General features: G+C 46.3%; 3 protein-coding genes across 7 annotated transcripts; all 3 read right to left on the bottom strand.

Annotated features, from left to right (window-relative positions):
* Positions 1–861: 861 nt before the first annotated feature.
* Positions 862–11016, bottom strand: nr5a5 (nuclear receptor subfamily 5, group A, member 5). 3 transcript variants are annotated; one of them, XM_023821908.2, is made up of 8 exons: positions 10817–11016; positions 10559–10652; positions 6016–6134; positions 5193–5334; positions 3649–4310; positions 2858–2977; positions 2600–2747; positions 862–1388 (listed from the first exon to the last, which is right to left on the bottom strand). In XM_023821908.2, the coding sequence occupies exons 2-8, from the start codon at positions 10650–10652 to the stop codon at positions 1141–1143; spliced, it is 1533 nt and encodes a 510-aa protein (XP_023677676.1). In that variant the 5' UTR covers positions 10817–11016; the 3' UTR covers positions 862–1140. The 3 variants fall into 3 exon arrangements, with proteins under 3 accessions (XP_023677676.1, XP_023677677.1, XP_023677675.1); XM_023821909.2 differs by lacking the exon at positions 10817–11016 and having other exon boundaries at positions 3649–4307; positions 10559–10794; XM_023821907.2 differs by lacking the exon at positions 10817–11016 and having other exon boundaries at positions 10559–10792.
* Positions 11017–11893: 877 nt separating this feature from the next.
* Positions 11894–15465, bottom strand: soul5 (heme-binding protein soul5). Of its 2 annotated transcripts, none has more exons than XM_023821954.2 (7): positions 15348–15465; positions 13914–13973; positions 13709–13790; positions 13203–13323; positions 12978–13117; positions 12489–12652; positions 11894–12275 (listed from the first exon to the last, which is right to left on the bottom strand). In XM_023821954.2, exons 1-7 carry the CDS (start codon positions 15395–15397, stop codon positions 12176–12178), a joined length of 717 nt encoding a protein of 238 aa, XP_023677722.1. In that variant the 5' UTR covers positions 15398–15465; the 3' UTR covers positions 11894–12175. The 2 variants fall into 2 exon arrangements, with proteins under 2 accessions (XP_023677722.1, XP_023677723.1); XM_023821955.2 differs by lacking the exon at positions 15348–15465 and adding an exon at positions 15108–15302.
* A 3672-nt stretch (positions 15466–19137) lies between these two features.
* shfl (shiftless antiviral inhibitor of ribosomal frameshifting) lies at positions 19138–26873 on the bottom strand. 2 transcript variants are annotated; one of them, XM_023821945.2, is made up of 9 exons: positions 26664–26873; positions 25229–25364; positions 24220–24269; positions 23802–23873; positions 23095–23136; positions 22694–22849; positions 22459–22562; positions 22163–22320; positions 19138–19539 (listed from the first exon to the last, which is right to left on the bottom strand). In XM_023821945.2, exons 1-9 carry the CDS (start codon positions 26688–26690, stop codon positions 19274–19276), a joined length of 1011 nt encoding a protein of 336 aa, XP_023677713.1. In that variant the 5' UTR covers positions 26691–26873; the 3' UTR covers positions 19138–19273. The 2 variants fall into 2 exon arrangements, with proteins under 2 accessions (XP_023677713.1, XP_072561306.1); XM_072705205.1 differs by lacking the exon at positions 26664–26873 and adding an exon at positions 26026–26143.
* Positions 26874–27535: the final 662 nt, after the last annotated feature.

Here is a 27535-nt window from a genome sequence, read left to right as displayed (position 1 = left end):
AACTCAACTGGAAAATGAAGGACTTCCATGCAAATAAGCTCATTAACTAGGTGAAGATGAAAAGACGTAAAAACATGAGAATGGAGGAGTATATGTATATAGGGTTATGTAGTGGTTAATGTTTCACTCCCCGGAACCCCCCCGTTTCGGGCGGTAATTTGCGTAGGGGCAGCGGGATTCTGGAAGCTGTGGCTGACGGGGTTAGTGTGGATGGACACGCGTGTGTGTGGCATGTGGAATTGTGTGTTGCTGTAGCATTTACTGTCCTATAGCAACACTGTAGCATGTTGGCTAACCGCCCCCCCACCCTCAAGGGCTTCTTAGCAGACATGTGTAAGGTGGATCCCTGGGTTAACTGGATTCCTTCCTGGCTGCCCCCCCCATTCAGGTGTGTCCCTGTCACCAGTGTGATGACCCCCAGTGAGGACATCTGGGTCACCATGAAAGAGATACCATCTCTCTCCTAGTCTCAAAGGCCCAGGGTGTTACTGTGATAGATGAAAGTGTCCAGACGCTGTACTGGTTACAGGGTCTCAAACCTGCTCCCTAATCCTGCCTCGCACCATGGGCACTGCCAAATACCGGCCTCCTCTGCGGACCCCCCCGCCTGCCCACCCGTCCCCCCGGGGTGTCCGCTGTCCAGTCCTATCCTGCCTACTGTCCACAGCCCCTTTTGTTGAACCTTGGCCTAAGGATCGAGTTTGCTGTTTGGATGTTGGCTCGAGTGCGTGAGTGTGTATTTGGGTGGGCGGGGCTTGTCGAACGGACTGGTTTCTGTGCAATTCTCCCATTGAATTCTCACCTGGAAATGTATTTATTGGTAAAAAAGTAGACACGACTTGTTTGTTTTCTGTTTAAGACTTTATTTATGTTGGTCATGGTACTGATTTCATGTTGCCCATTTTTTTCTGTTCTCTTTTTTTTTTTTTCTTTTGCTTTGTCGAAATGCATGAATGCTGACAGGGAAAATCCCCCCTGCATTGTGTTCGCTCCGAATCGAATAAAAATTCATCCGGCCTAGCAGACTGGATTAAATAAAAAAAATCCTTTTTAAGCCACAATATCTGCCATCACTTCCATCCTTGGAGACGCCATCCGTTTTCAGGTACGGTTTGTATGAGACACATCCCCCAGCCCCTGTCAGGTGTGCTTGGTGTGCAGCATTTCAGTCAGCAGTGAGTTGCACGGCAGGTCGCCCAGTAGGTGGCGCTGGTACAGGTACTCCTCCACCTGCAGGCCAAGGCTGCGCACCTGTGGCAGCTTCAGCAGCAGCTGTCCAAACTTGTCTGATTGGCTCGGGTGTGTCTTCAGCGTGTGGTCCATCAGGGCCCGGTTGACCCGCTCCTGGGTCCGCTCCACCTGCTCACGGTCCTGCACTGACTTGACGTCTAGAGCGAGGACAGGAGATGAAGGGGTTAATGAGGGCACCCTCACACACACACAGGGGCAGACACAGGGACATATAAACACACACACACAGGGGCAGACACAGGGACATATAAACACACACACAGGGGCAGACACAGGGACATACAAACACACACAGGGGCAGACACAGGGACATACAAACACACACAGGGGCAGACACAGGGACATACAAACACACACACACACACAGGGACATATAAACACACACACACACACAGGGGCAGACACAGGGACATATAAACACACACACACAGGGGCAGACACAGGGACATATAAACACACACACACACACACACAGGGGCAGACACAGGGACATATAAACACACACACACAGGGGCAGACACAGGGACATATAAACACACACACACACACACAGGGGCAGACACAGGGACATAACACACACACACACACACACACACACAGGGGCAGACACAGGGACATAACACACACACACACACACACACACAGGGGCAGACACAGGGACATAACACACACACACACACACACACAGGGGCAGACACAGGGACATAACACACACACACACACACAGGGGCAGACACAGGGACATATAAACACACACACACAGGGACAGACACAGGGACATATACACACACACACACACAGGGGCAGACACAGGGACATATAAACACACACACACAGGGGCAGACACAGGGACGTATAAACACACACACACAGGGGCAGACACAGGGACATATAAACACACACACACACACACAGGGGCAGACACAGGGACATATAAACACACACACACAGGGGCAGACACAGAGACATATAAACACACACACACACAGGGGCAGACTCAGGGACATATAAACACACACACACACACAGGGGCAGACACAGGGACATATAAACACACACACACACACAGGGGCAGACACAGGGACATATAAACACACACACAGGGGCAGACACAGGGACATAACACACACACACACACAGGGGCAGACACAGGGACATATAAACACACACACACACACACAGGGGCAGACACAGGGACATATAAACACACACACACACAGGGGCAGACACAGAGACATATAAACACACACACACACACAGGGGCAGACACAGAGACATATAAACACACACACACACACAGGGGCAGACACAGGGACGTATAAACACACACACAGGCATGGAGGCTCACCAGGATTAAACAGCACCAGGTACTTCAGACAGACGAACTCCTTCTTGTCAAGCTGTAGGAGCCTCAGTTTGGACACCAGGTCCTGACTTCTGGACACCAGACTGCTCAGAGTGACCCCGGCCTGGGACAGGATGGTGGGTACCTCGATCTGAGGGGCACGGGGGAGGGAGGGGGCAGGAAATGTGCCATTAGCACACCCCCTACGCAGGGCCCCCTGCGCCCCGGACTGTGACAGCTGCCCCCCCTGCGTCACGGTACCTGCTGTCCGGTCACCAGGTAGATGCTGCCCTCTCTCCCGAAGGCCACCTGTCTGTGCAGATGGTCCAGCACCAGCAGTTCGCTCCAGCAGCTCTGCAGCAGGCACATCTGGTCCTCCACCTGCCATTTAGTGCACATTATTACACCAGCAGGGGGCACCATGCTGTCATGAGGAAGGTAACTGAACAGAAATACTACATCAAAACGTGCAGTGGTAAGTAATGGATATTAAGACCTTTTTGGATAAAAGCAGCCGATATGGTTAATAAATTACCTTTTGCACACCTTTCACACCTATCTGTTTAATGCATGTGTGGGCATTGTGTGGCTCAATGTGATCGGAAGGTTGTTGGTTCAAATCCCAGGCCTGGGCCAATTGATGTCACCATTGGGCCCCTGAGCAAGGCCCTTGACCCCCAATTGCTCCGGAGACTAGCTGACTTCTCAATGTGTCACTTTGGATAAACGTGTCTGTTAAATGAATTTAATTGTCTGCTCTGGGACGTATTTCAAATGATGTGAGATTACTGAACTAAGATCAGTCTTTACCAAGTTATGTGGACGTTACTATATCTTCTGGAAATACAGCCCTGACTGCCAGTAGGTCCTCTTTTGCACAGGAAATGGCGAATTATAATTGCATGGTGGTTTATTTACTTGCATGTTTCAGGTTGTTACCATCTGATGGTCAGAAGTCAGCTTCCCCTCGGGACTTAACCACACTGGATACAGTGGTAGCGCTCCCTTCACCTCTGCGCTGTGTCTGTGCAGATCTGCATAGGCGAACACACCTTTAGGTCCTTGAAGAGAATGCAGCCACGGGCCCACTCCACCAGCCCGAACAGCATCTGGTCAGCCATCTTGCACATGATGCTGAAGGTGTTGAGCCTGTCGTGTTTCCCGCGGCTGGCCTGTTCCCTCTGCAGGCTGCCTAGGACCCGGGTACAGAGTTCAGTCTCCTCTGGCTCCCCGTCGAGAAGCTCAGCTAGGAGACAGGACTCCGAGGGTGGGGCAAGCAGGGTGGGGGGCGTAGCAACAGAGCTGGGGGTAGCTGGGGTCTGGTTGTAGCCCAGGAAGAACTCTGTCTTACTCTGTGCATACCCCTGAAAGCTGGAATGGTACAGTCCAGTGGCAGGGAAAGTGGGTGGAGCCATGGTTCTGTCTCTGCTTATTGTACAGTCCAGAAGAATTGGACATTCTGATTGGCCAGGGATGGAAGGCTGGAGCTGTGATTGGTGGAAGGGGTCAGAGGGGAGAACTGTTGGAGAAGGGCTGGTCAGCAAATGAAAATCGTGTGTCGAAGGCAGGTGTGGCAAAGTGCCCTCCAGCTTGCTCCTATAGGGGGCGCTGCTTGGCTGGTGAGAGGCTTCTCTCTGCTGTTTCAGTTGCCTGTCCCTGCGATACAGAGGTCCAAATTTGTTCCGCCCGCCCCTCATTCGATCCGCTCTGACTGCTGTCGAAGCCAAACAGTTAGTGTTATACACGTTAAATATTCCGCCGCACTCCATAATTAGCTAACGTAATTTACCGCAGCGCTGCACAGCTGAATCTCCACTGAAGCACTGCTGTGCAAACAACCTCCGGCACCAATTATCCATCTGATATTCAGGCCCATAAACGCTGGCTTATACTTTATGTAACGCCACACTTCTGCTGCCGGATCTTTATTACCTCTGTTCCTTATATCATGTCGATTAACGCTAAAAAATTGTTCTGAGACTCACAGTTTGAGAATAGGGCAGGAGAGATGCACACACACAGTGAGGAGTCAGCTATCAGTGAACTTTATCTGGGTCATGAGTGCTTCCAGCAGAGATTTACTGCTTCATGGGTGAACTATAAAAGGACACATTTGCTGGTGCTACGCAGCCAGGATGTCATCAGGGGACTTGCAGTCTGAATTAATCATCCGTAGGTATGGGGTGTGGCCACTAGGGGGCCATCGGTTACTGCCAACACCATTCTGTCCTTCAAACATGCTCTTGGGAGTTTGACATACACGAAAATGTTCTGAGGGCAGAATGAAAACTGATTGGTTCAGAGAGATAACCAATCAGATTGTAAAGGAGGTGGGTCCAAGAGATCTAATTGGTTGGTCCTGCCCACTCTACAATCTGACTGGTTATCTCTCTGCTCCAGTCATTTTTCATTCTGCCCTCAGAACATTTTTGAGTAAGTAAAACTCCCATGAGCTTCAACAACAGGTCCCTGCCTCATAAGCTCATAGCACACAGGTGTCACGTGATTTAGCACTAAGCATATAACAGGTGTGGCCCTGTCATTGTCCCCTGGCCTCCGCCATCCCTCTCCTGGATTGGGGCCCTCAGACACACACCCTCCTTCTTCATCCCGACCGCCAGGCACTTCTGGAAGCGGCAGTAAGGGCAGCGCTTGCGCTGGGCCATGTCCATGGGGCAGCGCTGCTGCTCGGCGCAGGTGTACAGCTTGTTGTTCTGCACGGTTCGCTTGAAGAAGCCCTGCGGGCAGACAGATGGGGAGGTGTGTGTGTGTCTAAGCCTGACGGAGAGCTACAGTGAGCCAAAGACATACTATGTGTATGCTTCATGTTTTTTTTTTGCTGTCCTCATAAGGACAAATTTAGCCTACTGCTAAGAAAACAGATGCTGAGGTATCACACACACACGGGCAGAAACAGAAACCGTTTTATACAGTTTCATCTGCCAGGAAATTTTTTTTAAACCATTTTCACATACAGGTAGTTCTCAGCTGACATAAGTAATCCATCCCACAAACCCTTACGTAAGTTTGATTTGACCTAAGTCGGATTTACCTTCCCATACCACAAAAGACGCCTTGTAGTAAAAAATATATAAATCAAATATATATTAGTAGTATGTACTAAAGAACACAAAGATAAAGTGTAAATTTACTTACAGGCATATGTCGCCTTTTTGCATTAACTCTAGTACATAGAATTTACTTCTGGAAACTTCCGCAAACTGCATCTCTTGGGTACTTTTTTGCACAAGTCCAGATTCACTTATTTTGGTTTTGTGTAAGTGGAGGGCTGCCTGTATTTCTGTTCAGATCGACCGGAATAACTGAGTAAGAGAACGTGAGAGTCACGCAGACAGGAAGGCCAATGGGGTTGTGTGCGTGGTGAGCGAAGTGCGTGTTTTTACTGTAGCATGTCCTACCTTACAGCTCTCACAGGTCAGCAGGCCGTAATGGTACCCTGACACCCTGTCCCCACAGATGGGACATGCGTCTGCCATCTGTCCCCCATGGCTCACCTCCTCCTTCTTACTATGCTGGGCTGGGGAGCAGAGGACCACGTCACAGATTAAACACCACCACAAGGCCGTGCGGTTAATGAGGGCACGGTCACACATACACACACACAGGGACACACCGACATACACAGGGATACACCCACACACACAGGGACACACCGACATACACAGGGATACACACCCACACACACAGGGACACACCGACATACACAGGGATACACACCCACACGCACAGGGACACACCGACATACACAGGGATACACACCCACACGCACAGGGACACACCGACATACACAGGGATACACACCCACACACACAGGGACACACCGACATACACAGGGATACACACCCACACGCACAGGGACACACCGACATACACAGGGATACACACCCACACGCACAGGGATACACCGACATACACAGGGATACACACCCACACACACAGGGACACACCCACACAAACAGGGACACACCGACATACACAGGGATACACACCCACACGCACAGGGACACACCGACATACACAGGGATACACACCCACACACACAGGGACACACCGACATACACAGGGATACACACCCACACACACAGGGACACACCGACATACACAGGGATACACACCCACACACACAGGGACACACCGACATACACAGGGATACACACCCACACGCACAGGGACACACCGACACACACAGGGATACACACCCACACACACAGGGACACACCGACACACACAGGGATACACACCCACACACACAGGGACACACCGACATACACAGGGATACACACCCACACACACAGGGACACACCGACATACACAGGGATACACCGACATACACAGGGATACACACCCACACGCACAGGGACACACCGACATACACAGGGATACACACCCACACGCACAGGGACACACCGACATACACAGGGATACACACCCACACACACAGGGATACACACCCACACACACAGGGACACACCGACATACACAGGGATACACACCCACACACACAGGGATACACACCCACACACACAGGGACACACCGACATACACAGGGATACACACCCACACACACAGGGATACACACCCACACACACAGGGACACACCGACATACACAGGGATACACACCCACACACACAGGGACACACCGACATACACAGGGATACACACCCACACACACAGGGACACACACCCACACACACAGGGACACACCGACATACACAGGGATACACACCCACACACACAGGGACACAACGACATACACAGGGATACACACCCACACACACAGGGACACACCGACATACACAGGGACACACACCCACACACACAGGGACACACCGACATACACAGGGACACACCGACATACACAGGGATACACACCCACACGCACAGGGACACACCGACATACACAGGGATACACACCCACACACACAGGGACACACCGACATACACAGGGATACACACCCACACACACAGGGACACACCGACATACACAGGGATACACACCCACACACACAGGGACACACCGACATACACAGGGATACACACCCACACGCACAGGGACACACCGACACACACAGGGATACACACCCACACACACAGGGACACACCGACACACACAGGGATACACACCCACACACACAGGGACACACCGACATACACAGGGATACACACCCACACACACAGGGACACACCGACATACACAGGGATACACCGACATACACAGGGATACACACCCACACGCACAGGGACACACCGACATACACAGGGATACACACCCACACGCACAGGGACACACCGACATACACAGGGATACACACCCACACACACAGGGATACACACCCACACACACAGGGACACACCGACATACACAGGGATACACACCCACACACACAGGGATACACACCCACACACACAGGGACACACCGACATACACAGGGATACACACCCACACACACAGGGATACACACCCACACACACAGGGACACACCGACATACACAGGGATACACACCCACACACACAGGGACACACCGACATACACAGGGATACACACCCACACACACAGGGACACACACCCACACACACAGGGACACACCGACATACACAGGGATACACACCCACACACACAGGGACACAACGACATACACAGGGATACACACCCACACACACAGGGACACACCGACATACACAGGGACACACACCCACACACACAGGGACACACCGACATACACAGGGACACACCGACATACACAGGGACACACCGACATACACAGGGATACACACCCACACGCACAGGGACACACCGACATACACAGGGATACACACCCACACACACAGGGACACACTGACATATACACAGGGATACACACCCACACACACAGGGACACACAGGGATACACACCCACACGCACAGGGACACACCGACATACACAGGGACACACACCGACACACACAGGGACACACCGACATACACAGGGACACACCGACATACACAGGGATACACACCCACACGCACAGGGACACACCGACATACACAGGGATACACACCCACACACACAGGGACACACTGACATATACACAGGGATACACACCCACACACACAGGGACACACAGGGATACACACCCACACGCACAGGGACACACCGACATACACAGGGATACACACCCACACGCACAGGGACACACCGACATACACAGGGATACACACCCACACGCACAGGGACACACCGACATACAGGGATACACCGACATACACAGGGATACACACCCACACACACAGGGACACACCGACATACACAGGGATACACACCCACACGCACAGGGACACACCGACATACACAGGGATACACTGACATACACAGGGATACACATCCACATGCACAGGGACACACCGACATACACAGGGATACACACCCACACGCACAGGGACACACCGACATACACAGGGATACACTGACATACACAGGGACACACACCCACACACACAGGGGTAGACACAGCCTCTAAACATATCCTCAGGTTTGAATTTTGTCATTATCTTTCTTCATTTCTGATTCCCAACAGTGGTGTTTATTACCACTCAACCCATACATTTGTGTGGGGGACCCCCCCCCGATGGTCACAAATAGTCACTGCACCAGATATTAAATAAATGCATTCCTTATTTAAGGAACGATGAAGCAGCATGTTCTGTTAAGCGACAAACTGTCGACGATCTTCTCACTCATTGCTAGCGATTTGTTTAATTCTGGATAATATGGGGAGGACCTGAAGTGGTTTTTGAGTGGGACCCCCAGAAGCAACAAGCCAGCCTCTACTGATACGCACCTCCCCACGGGTACATCTCTGCACCCATTATTGCACAATATCACTCGAGTGCACAGCTGATGCTTCCATACAAACATAACATGTTTGTAGATCCATGGTTTAGGTCCATATTTGTGGATGTAGACCTGCTCCCACTCTGGGGAAATTCTCCTTGCAGTCCAGACTTCTCCTCCGATGACTACAAGATCGCATATGATCTTCACATGCAGATGGCACTTCGTAGTGATGGCCATAATGAATCTTCATGAACCATTTGCTGTATTTTTTTTACCCCACTAGATGGCGCTCTTGGTTTGCTTTGGGGCATGCTTCGAACCCTTTTATGAACAGAGACCACCATCTACTGGAATCAGAGAATGCAGCAAATGGTCAATGGAGCTTCATCTGGCCGTCACTGGCACTTGGAGGGTCAGCATGAATCACTTGATTATCTTATGTTGCTAGCTGCTTTGTAAAATGAGCGACAGCAGTAGAGTGTGGGTAGAAATACCGAAGTCTGTCTCATCATGTGACCAGGTGTGGGAGGCTGATCACGAAGTGACCTGACCATTAGCTGTTTGCCCTACGCAGAGCTATAAGGCTATTCATTGATAAACCTTACATAATCACCCATGCTTAGCAGTTATGTGGCACTAACGGCAAAACGTATGGGAAGACTGCCCGCACCTGCAAATTAAAACATCTTTCGCTATTTTCTATAACATCTGATGTCACTACAACGAATGATGCAGATCATGGTAATCAGAGGACATCTTAGAGTATTAACAACGATTTCAATTAGAGATAGGTCTGCACACTCATTTAAATGTATGTAACAGTTTTATTACCCTGTAAATAGTCCGTAGAGTTTGCAAACTACCCCAACGCCTTTTATGTAATTAATTTTAGGTTTATAATGGAATAATATAAATTTTCCGTAAGATTTGTGTGAGCGTGACAGTCTGATGCGTGAGAGTTGGCAGCCCCGTGTCTCCCCCTTTCACGGCAATGTGAGGTCGCCGCCCCAACGGATGCAAGCATTACATGCTGAGAACGGTAATCAAAAGAAACTCGATTGTTTCAACTTGTGCACCATATCGTGTCGTCCCGGGTTAAAGGACGTTATCTTCAGACTACTTACACGTGGAGGTTCCCTCTTTCGACATCGGGTCCGTCGGATAATCCGCGAGGTGTAACGCCGTGGTTGGCGGTCGGTCCGCTTGAAACTCACTCATCTTGGTAGAGAACAAAAGGGTGATAAGGCCGCCGTCACCCCGAGCCCTTCTGTGGGCACCACGGCGGACCGAGCCCGATGGAATGGGGGGTAAAAGGAAGGACCCAGAACCGGCAGAGCACCTTCATTGGACTTTGGTCCATGGCGAGAGTAATAAAACGCTACCTGGCCGACACTCCTACCCGGGCGCTGCTCCGATGGTCCACCTGCAATCCCTGTCTAGATGTTAAGACAGTGAGTTTGAGCTGATCTGAGCTCACTGATAAGATAAACGACACCGGGACCCGCGTGTGTTTCCAGGACAGGCGGACGCTTTGTTTATGTAGCCTAGTTCTGCGTCTCCGAATCCTGTTATCACTTAAATTTGAACGGGCAACGTGGTTTTATTGTACTTTTACTATTGCATGAAAAGTTGTATTGTTATTTGGAGGCTTGTTATGAAACGGCTCATTTTCATTTGCCGGGCGAACACATTCTTGCCATCCTCGTTGACAAGTAATTTTTTTATGGATGTAATGAAGCTACTACAGTTAATTGACATCTGTGCATATTCGACTGGTGGTGATTGGGATGCATTATATTTCAAAGATAGCCTAGTTTTATGTTTAATCACATTCCGGTGCTTGATTTCCAACTTTCTCTCAGGTTTAACTATGCAGTTAGAGCACAATATCGCAGTGATTCACGTCAAGGGAGATATTCCGGTCCAAGGGTGGTTGATGACATCTCCTTCTTGTTTCGCAGCCAGAAGCCTGTCACCACAAACTCAAAAAGGTACCGGTATGACAAATTCTCCACTTAGACTAATGAGGATGAGGTTTGGAGGAGAATCCTTAAAAGTGTTTGAGAGAGGCCTTAATTGCTTTTCAGATATTGAGGCATAAGTAAGAAATACTTAGATTACATTTCAAACTGGGCTATAAATACACGAGTGAGCTAATCAAACTGAAACCTTAGATTCACCTGGATCGGTTTTGTGGAGTACTGCCAACCTTTATTCAGATCGCTGTGGGCAGCGTTTAATTGGTGTTTGAAACTTAGAAGTGTTGTTGTCCATTGCACCGGTTATTCTTAAGGTGGCCAGAAGATGTCGCAACGTTCCCGAGCAACACGGTCTATCGTGGCGTAATAATCCCACGTAAGGTAGCTGCGTCTTTGTCATGTGTTTCAAGAGAAAACTCTCTTGAATTTATAGAGGATCAAAATCGTTTACTTAACAAAACGGTATGACAAACTGTATGATACTGCAGAAGTCTTGATTTATTCACAATATCCAAGACATGACATTGAAGTCGGGAATATTTCTAAAGCTAATAAAATACATGGCAGGATACCGCGCATAACTGCATGCACAGGCGTGAACATAAGCAGCGGGATTCTCTACACTGACAACTACGTTACTGCTGATGGGTGACTTGCATGAATATTTGAGGCTCCATCTTCCCTGTTAGTATCTACCACACCCCTCCCCAAATTCCCTCCAGAAGCCCCTGTCTGAAGCCCTCAGCTTGCGGGATCGCATGGCTATCTGGCGCCGTTTTGGGTCCCATCTGGGTCAGAACACACGGGGTCACCTTTAACCACGTACCACACCTCGTTGCGTCTGTTCAGGATCTGTGTGGGGCTGTGAAAGACACAAATCATTACGGTACAGGATCTGACGACACACGATGACGACTCTACGGATTAGCCTTAGCGGTTCACCAACACACAGACATACCAATAGATTCTCTCTAAAATACAAATAACTCACACAGTGGAAGTGAGGTTGACTACACAGGAAATAAGCACAGGGTGCACGACACCCACAGCACCTGCCCCGAGACCCGCCGTATACCTGTCATACTTCACAGCATAGTGGAACTCCTCCACATACGAAGCGTTGACTTTCTTGAGGTTCTTAGCCAGCCATTTCCTGTTGAGGGCGTCTGTTATAGATATCATCAAGCCGCCGTAGTCTCTCACATACACCTTCATGTCTGGCATGTCTGTGAAGTAGACCTGAGAGCAGAAGCTCCCGTAGGTGAGCGAAACCAAAACAGCACGCAGACTTCCATACTTCTAGGGTAATCTGAGTTATAACAAGTATGAATGGGAATATTCCATATATTCTATTATGAATAGAATATTTCTAGAACAGTGGTTCTCAAACTCTACACACCACGTACCACTTGAAGTAGTATCAATCTCCCAACGCAACATCTTTTTCACTGTTAAAAAGGACATACCTCTGCCTGCCACTAGAGGGAGTGTGTACTAGTGGTATGTATACCATACTTTGAGATAGATAGGTAGAAGAAGAAGAAGCTGCAGACGGCAATGTCACCGTAGAGTCTGTGGGTTCAGAAACGTTCCCCTGGAAGGCCGAGGGCAACAGGAAGTTGATGGTGAAGACGGTGGACTCCCAAAAGCTGTCATCCTCCTCCACTTTCACGATTATGGGAGCTGTCATGTCAATCTTGACACCTGCCAGGAGATGTGAGAATAGTAAGATGGGCGTTGACACAGATAGATGGACGAAATACCAGATATCAGGAAGGTGTGGCCTCACCATCCACATTAGCACCGTTGATGTATTTGTAGAGTCTTAAGAAGCCTGTAACTTGAGCTATATCCAGCAAGTGGGACGTCACATCTGTCGAGACCCACCTGACTGAGCTGTAGTGACGGACCTGGGGGGGGCTTAGAGTCATTATACTGTACATCTACTGGAATCCATCTTATGGTAAGTCATGCACCAAAGCAATATACCTTCAAAACAACGCATGTACCTACGCCCATAAACAAGGCACCGCATCTTCACGTTTCAGCATGGTACTTGTTACAGAGAAGAGGTCACATCAAGCAATGATGACCACCCTAAGGCTCAGTCAGACCACAGTAAGTGCGACAGACCAGAACATCCAAAAAAAAAAGGAGTAGTAGAAACATCTTCAGTAAAGACGTCTTCATGATCAAAACTTACCAATGCGTTCTACCAAGAATTAGTGGAAACTGTTCCATAACTGAATGCCCATGGAGAGGTATGCATACATGTGTCCTCCTCAAAACTCTTACCTCAAAATCTGAGGTCTTGCACACCAGATCAAACAACAGGCATTCCTTGGTTTCAGTGCAGAAGCTGGATTCGGTGGAATTACTGGAATGAACGACAGATAAGTCAGCGCAAACCAGTGCCATTCTGGCTACCTCCCGGCTGTGCCAACCACACCAAATGGTAAATATTAGCTTTACTGTACGTGATGATTATGGTGAGTCTTACCCTACTCTTGCTTCGACCCCTGCAACCGACAACAGCACCACCAGTCCTGCTAGATAAACCCTGGAACATAATCACACGCATGCATAAGACCACTTGGAAACATCTATTCATCCATCTTCCATGAAGGGCAGCAGTCTAAGCAAAGATGCCCAAACCTTCCTTTCCCCAGTCACCACCTCCAGCTCCTGCAAAGGGATACTGAGGCGTTCCCAGTCCAGCTGAGATACATAACTGCCCTGGGGTCTTTGTTCTGGTATCTGGCTAGGATGATTTGGGCATGTCCAACCAGGCAATCTCAGCTGGCTCCGTGGGGAGGAGCATTGGTTTTACTTTGATTCTCTCCCGAATGTCTGAGCTCTCCACCCGATCCCTAAGGCACCCTGCGAAGGAAGCTCGTTTGCGCTGCTTGCATCCGTGATCTCATTCTTTCGGTCATGACGCAAAGCTCGTGACCATAGGTGAGGACAGGAATGTAGAATGACCGGTAAATTGATAGCTTCGTCTTTCAACTCAGCTGACTACGCGGATCGGTGCGGCATCTCCCGTTCCTTTCTCCCCTCGTGCACGGATAATAAACATCAAGCCGCGAAAACATAATCCATTGTCGCCAACTCTCACGCATCTTGCGTGAAACTAAAGCGGCAAATCTATATTGTTCCATTACAAACCTAAAATTAGCTACATCAAAAGCGTTGGGGTAGTTTGCAAGCCTTACAGACTATTTATACGATAATAAAACTGTTACATGTAAATGAGCGTGCAAACTTATCCCGAATTGAAAATCTCACGCCAGCCAGCTGACCAAAGCTGGCAACACTGATGTCAATCTTATATATCACAGAATTAGCATCCACCAGCCCAGCGCCGTTCAAGCGGATATAACGGAGACGTTAAGGTAATTTTGGGGACTGTAGAATGAGGCACCATACATTTTTGTTTCATACAGATGCTACACAGATTACCTCAATCTGTTTTACAAGGAATCTATTTTTCCCTAATTCCATAATTAGCATGTCCGTCTATTCAATAGATATTTGGTGTAATATATATATATATATATATATATATATATATATATATATATATATATATGATAATCTGCCAACAAGTATGTTCTGCGGCTAATCTAGGAGCGTCTAGATTACTTACATAAATTATAAATAAATGCAGGCACTGGATGGACAATCTACTTACATTGCGTAAGGTCTTTTGGAGTCCGACAGCGCATCCAGAAGTTACACAACGATCCCGTTTTATATCCCGTACTCGTCTCGAAACTTGGCACACCCTAAATCCACTCCCTCATTACTTAAACTAACGGATGCTTTAGTTTTCTATATTAACAATTGCACAGTAAGAGCCAAATTAAACAACGGGTGAGAATTATTTTTGCAGATTTTTAGTAGATTTTTTACAGCTTCTTGCGCACCTCACCTGGGAGCCACCCATTCAGTCAGCAGGCAAAAGTCTCGCTGGTTCTTCATTTCCTGCAGAGAGCTGTCTTCAAGACCGTGGCACGATGGGGGGGTGGATGGATGGCCAGGGGTTGGGGTGTTCTGTGTCTGACTATTTATGCAAAAACCAATAAATGGGTTTTAACCTGGAAGCTCTGAATCTGAGGCATGACAATTTTATACCAGAAACACAATCAATCAATCAATCAATCAATCAATTAATAATAATAATAATAATAATATGCTGATCATTGGCACCAGCATAAAATATTAATTGGGGCGGCCATTAGGGGCCAATTATATTTATGGAAGGGGAACCCGGTCTCTTCTATAGTCTGATTTTATTACTTTGGTGTGGGGTGGCCACGTATTTACATCCATTAGATCTGCCTTTGACACTCAAAGATTTTTGACAGTGATCACATGTTAGCTAAGTAATCTTAGAATTGTTAATAATGTTCGATTAAGGCTAAAGTACGCGATTGCAAGCTGGGTTTAACAGTATTCATTTCCTATTTCCCCCAAAGGAGGAATATATAAATATATACAGTACTAAAACTTTTGTTACATGAGAAGTAGGTGCTGTCTTCTGTGCGCCTCTTCACAGCCCCAGGAAAGGTTGTGCGATACATGATAGCCGAACAGCCCTTGTGACTGAGGGCACATTTGCTTAAGGCGGTTCTCTCCATCGTGCTATTTATTTCTGTTTTATATTCTGTGCCCTGACAATGGATCACACCCGAAGTAGGGGGAATTACCATATTTAAAACTGACGCCTGCCTCCCATGAAATATAATACAGTCACGCAGTTGGCATGGCGATTGTTTAAGCTATAGCAGTTACTTTTGAAATACAAGTTTTTTGAGATATACTGTAACAGGATCGCCATTTTTTTGTGCCGACTGAGGAAAGGTTAGCCTTTTCGTTGGCTGGCATTAAGCTTTTCTAAATCTTTATATAAAATCATATCTAAAATTTAATTGATAGAAAATGAATTACAACTCTTAAAAATGTAATACAATTTTTATTTTGATATGAAATCTACAAAAAATCTAATTATCATTGCAACCTTTAAAAATGACAAGTGTAGAGTTAGGAAATCAGCTGTCTGGGTGTCATGTGGCGTTACCTTGAAATAATTGTGATCCGTCTTAGAAGCGCGTATACTGAGCTTATCTTAAATGATCCTCAGTAGTCCTGATTTGAAATACTTTTCTTCAAAGGTGCTGACTGGTTCAGAGTCATGCGCTCTATGCAGCATCTTTCAAATTCATTACATGGCGATGTTGGGCTGTCGGGGTGCGTTTACTGTCAGGGTTGGTGCCTATCTATCCCTGTCCTATGTGTTTTGTGCCTTTTTGCCCAGCAGGTGTCACTGGACATCCTGCTTCCCCCCTCTCTGTCTTGTAGCCCTTCAGCCCGTGATGTTTCCCTGATCCCCGAGCTGCTGCCTTGGCTGATTTGGCCGAACGTACAGCTCAGAGGCTGTATTTCTCCAGTCACCAGTTGGGTAAGTTATAATTTGGTTTTCCTTAGTGCTGATTATGGTTTACCTTAGTGTCCCTGCTTTGGTTTACCCTGCTTGTGCCTTATTTTGTTCTGCTTGAAATTTTGTTCCTAGTTTTTCCCCAGTGTTGTTAGCCTTTGTGTTTGGCAGTGTCCCTACTTCTTGTGCTAGTTATTTGTGATGTATTCCACCTGTTTCTTGTTCCATGCCTGTACTGGTTGATTGATTTTGTTATGGTCCTCACCAGCCCCTTATTAGCCTTGTCATCCATGTTGTTTTAAGTACCCGCCCTCACTCCGTTAGTTTGTCAGTCGTTGTTGGTACTCTTTGTTGGTAGCTGTGGGTTGTCTCCCAGGCTAACTCCCAGTTTTCTGTTTTCTTAGTGTGTTACTACATGGTTACTCTTTAGTTAGTTCTTATTTTTCCAGTCTTGTTTTTGACCCCTCCAGGCCCTTTTTGTGGTTCCCCTTTTCTGTTCTATTCAATTAATTAAGTCCTCTGTTTGCTGGACCTTCTCCATGAATGATCACTTTTCTTCCCTCCTTCACACCCCACTGTAAAATTCACCTCAGTTTAGAGCCACGGTTTAATGAGTGGAATTCATGTAGGCCTAACCACAAATTGAACGATTGTACAGTTAGCCTGTTTAAAAACCCTTTTAAAGATGAAAAAGGTTGACTGTTTTGTACTCAGGAGTGCTGCTGGGAAGCACTGACTGAACTGGATTTAGTGGATCAGGTGCGGGTTTGTGTAGCTAGTATAACAGTCCGAGTGGTCATTCACACTGGGTCTAGTCTGGTTTGTAAGCTGGGCAAGAGTGGCTTTGTGAGGACAGGAAGCAAAAAAAACTTGAGGCTTCTCTTGCAAAACAGAGATAGATGCTGAAATTAAACATGTAACGGATGTATAATTTTAACAGGTTATACTTGAATCTGGCTGAAGTCATACTCACTCACTCACCAAATAATATTTACGTTACTAGCCTCAGAAACAGGACACGCTTAACATTGTGCTGGGGGCAGTAAGGGCTTCTGGAATTCTTAAAACAAATAAACTGGTGATACTGCTTTATTTATTCGCTGTGCAGGCTGACAGTTGGAAAATGATAAATCATTAACTTTATTTTTAATTTTTTTTTTTATCAACTTCAATGAACCAGGCAGCCCTGTTTTAACTTTAACTTAACACAACCGCAGTCAGATGTTTAATCTGGCTGTATACTTCAGACAAAATCGATGTTGCATGGCATGTAATCATCACGGTGATCACCGTTTCAGCGCACTGTCGGTGCAGAGTTCCTGAGGTTTCCTCTGATGTCATCCACTGTCCTTGATTGGCAGACATAAATGTGACGCCTCAGTCTTGCACAACGAAACCCAAAAAAATATGCAGTTAACAGAATGCTTTGCACAGCATTGTACTTTAAAGAGTATAAATTAATATGTATTATGTATTTCTGTAAGTGGTAAATGTCACTACCGTGTAATGTTTGCTGTGAAATGCCTGTATTTCGTTAGATTATAACCGTGAGCGTTGCCGTTTGAACGCTGTTTGAAGTATATGGCCAATACTGCTAAGTGCCACGGACATAAACTGATATGCAGTCAAATGACCAGCTCACCCAAGTGATAGCGTATTGTCCATTTCTGTTGTAATCGCAACGCAAGAAGAGAATTCCAACACAATTCCGTTGTACTGAACTATAACGACAAAGCCCTCTTATCGTTATCTTGTAGGACTTTTTTTATGAGACTAGGAAGTCATAGATTCCGAGTTCAAATGGAATAGATTAGCAAACCTAGCTGACTAGTAACGTTACAACCAATGGTTGAATCTAAAATCGGCTCTGAAAGCATACAGAGCTGAAGTGTGGCCTTATATTGGCTTCCACAATAAAGAAATGTGCTAAGGAGGTCAACAAGAGCCATGCCGTTTACAAAATGTGTCAAGTATCTTGCAAGCACTTTTTTTTTTTTTTTACTGAAATTTGCTCGCATTCCACAAAAGTTGTGCTGTGATGTCGGAATGTTACAGGAACTGTGAGAAATGCAAGCGCTGATCCTACTGTTCTGATTGCATGGTGGTCGACAAGAACTATGCCGTTTAATTTGGTGGCATGTTCTTTATACTACGATAATTTTCCTTGAACCAGATTTTTTAAAGAGTAGCACCTATTGAATCGTAACCCCTGTATGACAACAACTATTGTATCGCCATGTTCTCGCCAATACTCAGCCCAAGCACACAGTACTGACACGGGTACTTAAGTCCAACCCAATATTTATTGCTGGGTAGTTAACATTTTTGGAATCTTGGTCCCCATACCCAAGTGTGATCAGTTAGCAATTTAGGGTATGGTCTCTGTACGGATCCATGCGCTCCCTTTCAAAACGGCACTGCTAGTCTTGGCTGCTGCTGCTGCTGGAGCTGTTGCGTGACTCTGAACCGCTCGGGCCGCCTGAGCCGCTCTCCTCCTCGCCCTGCGGTTCCTCTCTGATGTCCTCCAGTAGGATATCGTACAGGTCCATCAGGCTGCCCTGGCTCAAACAGGTGTTCACCGTCGAGCCTGAGCTGATGTGCAGCTCGCTGGAGTTCACTACACGCGGCTTCCGGTTCATCATGCGGCTGCGCGGGTGGACGCACTCCGTACCCGGGACGTGGGGTTCTGGTGAAGTTGAGGAGAGACAAGATTAGATGGATTCACCTCGCTCCGAATCTTAAGACAGTTTTAATTAATCATAAGCAATGTGCAAAATTGAGTTTTGGGTCACGTAGAACACGGTGAATTTCTTTGTGAGATGTTTGGGTGACACCTGTTGGCCATTATCAGCAACTTCTTTCTCCAAATGACAGCTTTCAAAAATCCACAGTAGTAAGGGACTATCAACAACGCCACCATTAGGAAGTTGATTTTAAAATGGAAAATGAATATCTGATAGAACATGTTTAGGGCTGTGGTTGAATAGTATCTTGTGTCCTTTTCCTAACCACTTTTCCTCAGCCTTGATGGAAAACGTCATGAGGTGAAGGAAAAGTCATAAGGACCTAAGAGAAGACGACTGCGGTGCTAAGAGAATAATACTGAACTTACACGAGGCTACGCAATTATAGACGTGGGTCCACTGTGTGAAACTACAATGTTCAGAAAATAAACTGCAAAAAGTGCATCTTCGCCCTATTTGCTCTTACCAAGGGCATCATTTTCGGTTGAGCTTTTGGGGGGAGGAGGGGGATTGCGGTCTCCAGGGCCTGGATTTGATTATTGGGGGAGTGACTACCCCCCACCCCCTATAATTTACACCCCTGGTTCTTGCCATGTTGTTTTTCACAGACTATATAAACGTGGACAAGACAGTGAAAATGATTACTTCATTTTCAAGGTTGGAATAGAAATTTTAAAAGGAATATAGGCTATCGGTCAGAGAACGGAAACTAAATGATTGTCACATTGAGAATGGCTGCTCACGCTCACCTTCACCTTCCTGTTCACACATATATCAACATGCATCCCAAAAAATACATTAAAGATTGAAAATTAATTATGCAAGATAGGCATGTTAGTCCTATAAATTCACGATATATCATCATTCTTCAGTTTCAAACATGTTGAATGAAAAACATCATCTAATAATGTCTCATATCCCTTTTTTCATGAAAGCCAGATTTCTGTATTATGGTTAATATTTTGAACATGATCTGTGGTGATCTGAGCTAACAGTGAGTCGCTTTAAATTCTGCTGCTGCAAGGAATTGTGGGACGGCATTATCTCCACAAAGGAAAGCCCAGTGTACCCTGTGCTAAAGGAGATAAGAGAGGAAGCACTGAAGGACTTCTCCTTCGCATTTAGACAATTCAAACAGCTCTCATTATGGCTGCCACTTAGACATTTCTGGGTAATTTCACTCAGTTAGGAACCTTCCTAAGCAAAAAAGACTACTTGACTGCAGCATGTGCTGTATCCGAATCCTTCTGAGGCTGCAATCGAGGACCGAATGTGTCACAGTCGTGCAGCAAGGCCGTCCCATTTCGCATTTCGAAGGCGAAGCATCCTCCTTTTTCCGAGCAGCGAAGGATCCAGCCAATGGCCAAACCATCCCAAGATTCACTGCCGGTCGATAGAAGCGGCGCTTCATGCCTCAAGGGTACAACCTGACACATATAGGAACTTATCCGTAGGCCAGACCGTCCCATTTGACAGCGCTGTCTGTTCGACCTTTGAAGAACGCAGCCTACAAAGGCTATACCTTCGTAGACCACGTCCATTGAAGGGTGCAGCGCCTGAATCTGGACACAGCCTAGGTCTCTTCAGGCTGCAGTATAGTGGGCGTGTTGGAAGGCTAGTGGGTGTGTCCATAAGTGGGTGTGGCCAAATGTAGGTGTGGCCAAAGGTGGGTGTGGCCAAATGTGGGTATGTCAACAGGAACTGAGTGTAGTGAAGTGGGTGGAACCACGCATGTAATTTCCTTTGTGGTTTCTGGAAGTATGGCGCTAAGTGTTAACAAGCATAGGACATATTACTCTATTTGATTCATTATAGATATCTAGTAATCATGGTCATGATAATTGTTTCTCTCTAAAATAATGTTTACTGACAGCATTTTTGGTCAGTGGAAATAACCTTTTGGCACAGCTGCCCTATTGCACACGTCACATTTGGCCACACCCACCTCTGGACACACCCACCTCTGGACACACCCACCTCTGGACACACCCACTACACCATCCTGCAGAGACTCACGACTGCATTAAAGTACCACTTTGTATAACAGTAACTAACACACATGCTGCTCTCTCCCTTGTCTGCAAATTATTTGGAACTACCTGTTTTCTTAAATTAATGCTTTTCTGTTTTCCATTTCTGTTGTAATTGTAATTGCTACACCGGAAGAGATGTCAACACAATTCCACTGGACTGAAATATAATTACAAATCTCTGATATCTTGCATCACTCACAGGCAGCATTTTTCATCAGCTGTTTGAATTGTGGTCTGGAGGGTAGTATTCTTTACTTCTTAAAGAATAGCATACTCCCAAGTGTTTCATTCACTGCTAAATAGTTCAGAATTTCTTCGCGCATGTGGTAAAGTTCCCTCTCTTGTCCATTTTCAGATCGGAAAAATCCTTTGTTTTGAAATATCCTTTATAGTGGTCAGTCAAACACACGTTAGTGGGATAAATGATCAGCAATGCGTACCTGCCTTTGATCACATTGCCCTAGTTGGCTTTAGCAGTGAGTGCTAATGTGTGTGCAAACATACCCTGGGTTAGCGCCCTGGGCCCCCTTACCCTGTCTGTTGTAGCAGTCCTCAGCCAAGCAGCTGTGCTGGTTCGTCCTCCTGAAGCCCAGTCCTATGTGTCTTCGGCGGGGAGGCAGAATTCGCGTCGGGGTGACTAGAGAGCGGCATGTGTAGCATGGGGACCCCAAATCCATCCGGCCAAAGCCTCTGAAGAAAACGAGGAGCAGGACGTCACCAGAGGCTAGGAGTTACATATCATCTTCACACTTTCAGGCAGCATCAGAGGGACTGACGTCGGTATGTTTGGGACATGATTGGCGGGGGGGGGTGCATGGTGGACCCCACCTGAAGCTGCGCCCGCAGTTGCCGCAGTGGAACTCGGCGAGGCCCCACATCTTGCCTGCTGGCACTGAGTCATATTTCCTCTTACACCTGCGACAGCGGGACACCTGCGGAAGACGTGTGTTACTGAGGAAGACCTGAGACCTACAGGTGACTGCAGTGTAGGGTGATCATTGCGAATAAGGCGTCGAATGCACAGGATGTGTGTGTTTGGGAGGGAAGGGGGGGGAAACGGTACCTTCTTCCTTTCGGGAACATGGCGCCACCAGTCCCAGTCACACAGCTGGCATGCGAACTGGCACAGATCCGAGGGCATGACGTTCTGCTGCGCGTTGTCAAACATGCGCAGGTTTTCTTGCGTCAGAGGGAGAGTCCGGAGCTGCTCAGCCACATCCTGAAGGGCAGAGGCAGCTGCCGCAATTCGCTCTCATCATGATGCTGCTCAGCGGGCCTTACTTATCCTGTACTTATCCTGTACTTATCCTGTACTTATCCTGCACAAAGCTTAAATCCAGTCAAGTCTTTCTTTCTCTCTGATATATCAGTGGGCCACCCTCACTCATTTACTCTCATCATTCCTTAATGCCCATAAATGAGTCTGACTCAGTCACTGGTTCTCTCTTATTAGGATTCCCTTACGTTAATATCGCGGTCATCTTGTGGCGCTCTCCTTGGTCGGGGCTGTAAGCAGAGGTAGCAGAAGGAGAGGTTCATTATTAATCATAATCCAGCGTCCTGCAGGTTCCTGGTCACTTTAACCAGCAGCTTATTTGCACGTGGAATCACAGGTGTGGTGATTTTGTGTTGAACCAGCAAAAGAATGAACACACTCTTTTTTTTATTGGTCACATGACTGTTCCTCATCCACTCACGTCTGCTTTTCATGTTATCGCCATAAATCCAGGGGACTCCAGAGCTTCACTATTAGGAGCCAACCAGCTATAAGTGCTGCTAGGCAAACCTTCCAATAACAGACCTGAAACTAGTGTGGGGGGGATCTGTATTAATTAATAACCGATCAAATGATTAACAATCATATTTTTTAGCAATAGGCTGAATATTCTGCATAATTCTGGGAATTTTCTCATTAATTCCCACATATTCCCATTCATTCCCATGGAAAGTTTCCAACTTGGAATATTTTCAAAATTCCCCAGCTTAACTTCTCATGGAATGGAAAGTTTCTGGAAAGTTTCCAGAAATGTTCTGCCCCTTTGCAACCCTATAATGTCCTTTTATTTGGGCTGTAACTGTTTTTTGCCATTGTTACTCTTGGCAAACACTTGGTTTCGGTATGGGCTAAGACAAGCTTGTTTATAAGGAAAAATGTGGTGATCCTGACATACCCGCGGTTGCCGCGGCTGTGGTTGGTCTTGACCTCCAGCCTGCTCTTCAGCCTCGAGTCTCTCAACAACGTTCTGAAGGAGACGGAGGTCAGAGGTCAGTGGCTAGGGGATGCAATAGGACCTGAGGTCTCTAGGCAATGCACAATGAGACCCCTCTGAAAACCTGCGTTAACCAATCAAGTTATTTTTTATATACAGAATAAAATTATTCAGGTTTAACTGCTTTGGGCAGAGTAAAGGGATGGGGACGGAGTTTAGTCCTGCTACCTGGGATGTTTCATTTAGGATGACAAAGTACCTCAAGACTGGAGCACAGACTTCACTAATCAAGCATACTAGAAACATTCATTGAAGAAAGACTTGCTTGCCCAGTGAAACACTCAAAAATAAACACAAAAAAATCCCGGTGCAGCATTACCCTGGCCACCTCGTCATTCTGCAGATTTTCCCGGTCCTCGTCATCCAGGTCTGTGTCAGTGTGGGGAGGCAGAGGGGGACAAATCACAGACAGGAGGTTTACACATTCACATCAGCGATTTTACGGTCTTTCCCTTAAGAGATAGAGACAGATCCTCGATTGTCATTGAATATTAATATACAACGAAATTCAATTTGAAACAAACCATTGAACTTCGCAGTTTAAAATGGCATAAATAATTTGTAATAGGACTAAGACCATGCGAGCTAGTAAAATGCGAATTGCATCACATCTTTAAAGTGCATAGTCCATATCAGTGACATCACCATGGAACAACATCCCATATCTTAAAAGTCCAAAGGATGAGTTGAGTTGATCTGGGAGGGAGATATCAGAGGAGGAGAGAGGGCTGTTTGGTTTGTAATCAGTGATTTTCCTGATACCATGCCAGATACAGCAGTATGGGGGCTGTTAAGTCTGTGTGTTTCAGTCTGTGTTCATATTAATCACCTCTGTATATATATGAAACTTTTGTCTTTTTTATTATTTACTGCCATCTTGGCCAGAACTTCCTGGAAAAAGAGATATTGTATCTCAATGGAACCTTACTGGTGAAATAAAGGATAAATAAAATAAAATAAAATAAAAAAATAAGGACTTATAAATCTCAGAACTTATGCCAATCGTTTTAAATGACTATTTTTTTTTTTTACCAATTATAACCAAAGTAAGTCCTCTCAACTGCTGGTTGAAACAAAATTGACTGGATTTGTACTCTCTGACTTGTCCACCTCTGCTGATGAAGGGTATTACGCTGGAGACCAACCCACCTGACTAAAGGGCAAATTCACAGCCTAGCTTATATTAGCTGTAGACATATAAGAACCCCCACCCTCAGACCAGAGCATTACATCACCCCAGTGCCCCCACAGGATGGCGTACGCTAATGCTAATGACTGCCGCTTCTGATGGCTGGCAGTTTCCGAATTGGCCACTTCCGTCCCCTTACCTCTGTCCTTCATTAAGATGATATCCATGGCGACCACGCGATGGTTGTTGCCATAGCGTCGCATGAGTATGGTCGCCTTGTCGATGGCGATCTTCCCGTGAAATTTCTCCCTGAGTCGCCTAACATTCTTCTCCAGCTGGGTGACACAAACATCACATTGTGCGTTAAGTGACTGCACCCCATGTATTGGAACGCACACACTATACTATATGCAAAAAAAAAGCAGATACCAGATATTCAGCTGGTTAGCCATGCCAGGCCACAACAAACCCACAAAACAGCATAGAAAACACCTTTTTTTTAAGTTTTTTTTAAACCTGAGTGGACCTGTATTCTGTCTGTCATGTTAGTGGTGTGATTAGGGATGCTGCCTTTGACGTGGGGTTTATGTAGCCAATAATACGACTCGTTTAGCGTTCTCTGTTATACAGAGACATCTACCTGGCCAACATACACTGTCAGAAAACAATACCAATTTGTACCTTTGCTTGTCACTGCAGCTGTACCCTTAAGGTACAAGACATCAACTTTGAGGAATATCCCCAAAGTACAAACCACATTAATGTAACCCCAAAGGTAGACAGTGTTCCTGATAGTCCATTTATGTGTCTTAAAAGTTACATTTACCCTTGAGGGTACAGTGACAAGCAAAGGTACAAATTGATACCCTTTTTTCTGACAGTGTAGCGAATATATAATGTACATATGCCCAGGTTCTAAACTATTTTCCATTTGCGGCGGTCCAACACGCTTGGACATCATTACTAACACATACGCGCAGGCAAAACAAGGCTCACATCTACAAACAAGCTGGAGGCACAAACGCAGGATACACGCAGATCCTCATTGACACCCCTGCTGGCCCTGCTGAACTTTGAAAAGTGATAATCCTCCGCCATCGCGTCCTGTCCAACATGGACAGACCTGTGTTATTTATGGGCATTTCGATCGTTAGACATGGAGTGGTGCAATTTATCAGAGTCCAAAAGAAACGGTGCCAAAGGAATACGCCCACGTTTATGCCTTGGTATAAAATTAAACGTTATTTAAGGTGGATGTAGCGGTATGTGAAGATCATCTGAACGTCGGCGTGATGCAGTATAGCTTCGGTTGCTTCTGACTGATGTCACATCAGCGTTTTTATTTTGAGAGACCGCGAAAGGCATCGGTGGTTTCCAGGGTCGGTAAGCGGTCTGGATAGCGGGCAAAAGCCGGCGCTCGGGACGTCGCGCAAAATGACTTTGCGAAAATGAAAGTTATAATAAATGGAAGTAATAAAGCAGATGTTTTTGCATTATTTCGGACCATTTCGGATCGAGGAAATTAGGGAACTGCCCTATTAACAATAATGCATATCCATGAATATTGATCATCTTTGCCACACAACGTAGCATAAATTGGAAGCATAAAAAACGGAACGCAAAAATGACTCTACCTCCACCTCTTCTCGCAGTCGGTTCATTTCCTGCTTTGGTTACACTTGTAATCTTTATAAGTGGCTCTTCTTCTTTGCTCTTTACAGCAATACGTGGAAAAGGAGCGTAGCTTCATTTGCTTGTCTCGATTTCCTGCTTGAAGCTGTGTGTATGCGACGCCTGTTTTCTCTTTTATTACTTTACTTTCAGTTTATTATGTAAACGATGTCTCTATACGCCAGCTGGCGGCGCCATAACGTCTCGGAAATAAATTAGAAGCGTATTTCTTAATTTCTGATGTATTCGGGAGATATGTCTTAGCACAATTAAGTTCATTTACTTTTAGTTTCAATGAAGTACTGCTTTAAAGCATTTACTTTTCTTTACTTTTTTAATTGGATGAGTTAAATAGGCCTACATTTAAAACAATAAGCTAATATACTATGTTCCGTTACTCGTTTTGCAACCAGGTGTGGGACCATAAACTGTTACTGGAATAGTTTGTTAAACCGGATTCATTTGAAAGGGAATTTAGACCTATTTTAACCGCGTCTCACAGCTAGGCGGCTTTTGCCATCAGCTCTCACGTAAGTCTGTCCAACAAAATGAGGAAAAAGTTAGGAAAACCTGCCGTTCAGGCTGGATCGGCTGCGTTGCAGGTGTCTGTAGGGTATCTGGTTTCTAAATCTGTTCTGTAACATCATGTGCTAGATGGACGCTGTGATCGATGTTATACAAAGAGCATTCCTGCGCAGTTTACTGCCTTACGGCTGAAGGCACATTAATTTTCTATAACTGTGAGGCCGATTACCATGCAAGCAACTTGTGTGCGTTGTTTCGGTTCCCGACAGAGCAAATAGGATTATGGGATGATCTCGGGATTTCGCTTTGG

This window comes from Paramormyrops kingsleyae, chromosome 22 (assembly GCF_048594095.1).
Source record: "Paramormyrops kingsleyae isolate MSU_618 chromosome 22, PKINGS_0.4, whole genome shotgun sequence".
Lineage (NCBI taxonomy): Eukaryota > Metazoa > Chordata > Actinopteri > Osteoglossiformes > Mormyridae > Paramormyrops > Paramormyrops kingsleyae.
Note: the sequence above shows the minus strand (reverse complement) of the source record. Positions and strands in the feature narration are given on the sequence as shown.

What these genes read in the sequence shown, in the direction of transcription:
- nr5a5 (XM_023821908.2), bottom strand. Translation starts at nt 10,652, where the DNA reads ATGAGTGAGTTTCAAGCGGACCGACCGCCAACCACGGCGTTACACCTC. An exon ending in GGTCGGGATGAAGAAGGAGG is followed by an intron (nt 4,311 to 5,192) that starts GTGTGTGTCTGA and finishes TGGCTTCGACAG; the next exon opens with CAGTCAGAGCGGATCGAATG. An exon ending in ACCTGGTGACCGGACAGCAG is followed by an intron (nt 2,748 to 2,857) that starts GTACCGTGACGC and finishes CGTGCCCCTCAG; the next exon opens with ATCGAGGTACCCACCATCCT.
- soul5 (XM_023821954.2), bottom strand. Translation starts at nt 15,397, where the DNA reads ATGAAGAACCAGCGAGACTTTTGCCTGCTGACTGAATGGGTGGCTCCC. An exon ending in ACTGAATGGGTGGCTCCCAG is followed by an intron (nt 13,974 to 15,347) that starts GTGAGGTGCGCA and finishes ATTATGTTCCAG; the next exon opens with GGTTTATCTAGCAGGACTGG. An exon ending in TATGCTGTGAAGTATGACAG is followed by an intron (nt 12,276 to 12,488) that starts GTATACGGCGGG and finishes TGTCTTTCACAG; the next exon opens with CCCCACACAGATCCTGAACA.
- shfl (XM_072705205.1), bottom strand. Translation starts at nt 26,127, where the DNA reads ATGGCGGAGGATTATCACTTTTCAAAGTTCAGCAGGGCCAGCAGGGGT. An exon ending in AGAATGACGAGGTGGCCAGG is followed by an intron (nt 23,874 to 24,219) that starts GTAATGCTGCAC and finishes CGTCTCCTTCAG; the next exon opens with AACGTTGTTGAGAGACTCGA. An exon ending in CACAGCCGCGGCAACCGCGG is followed by an intron (nt 23,137 to 23,801) that starts GTATGTCAGGAT and finishes CTCTGCTTACAG; the next exon opens with CCCCGACCAAGGAGAGCGCC.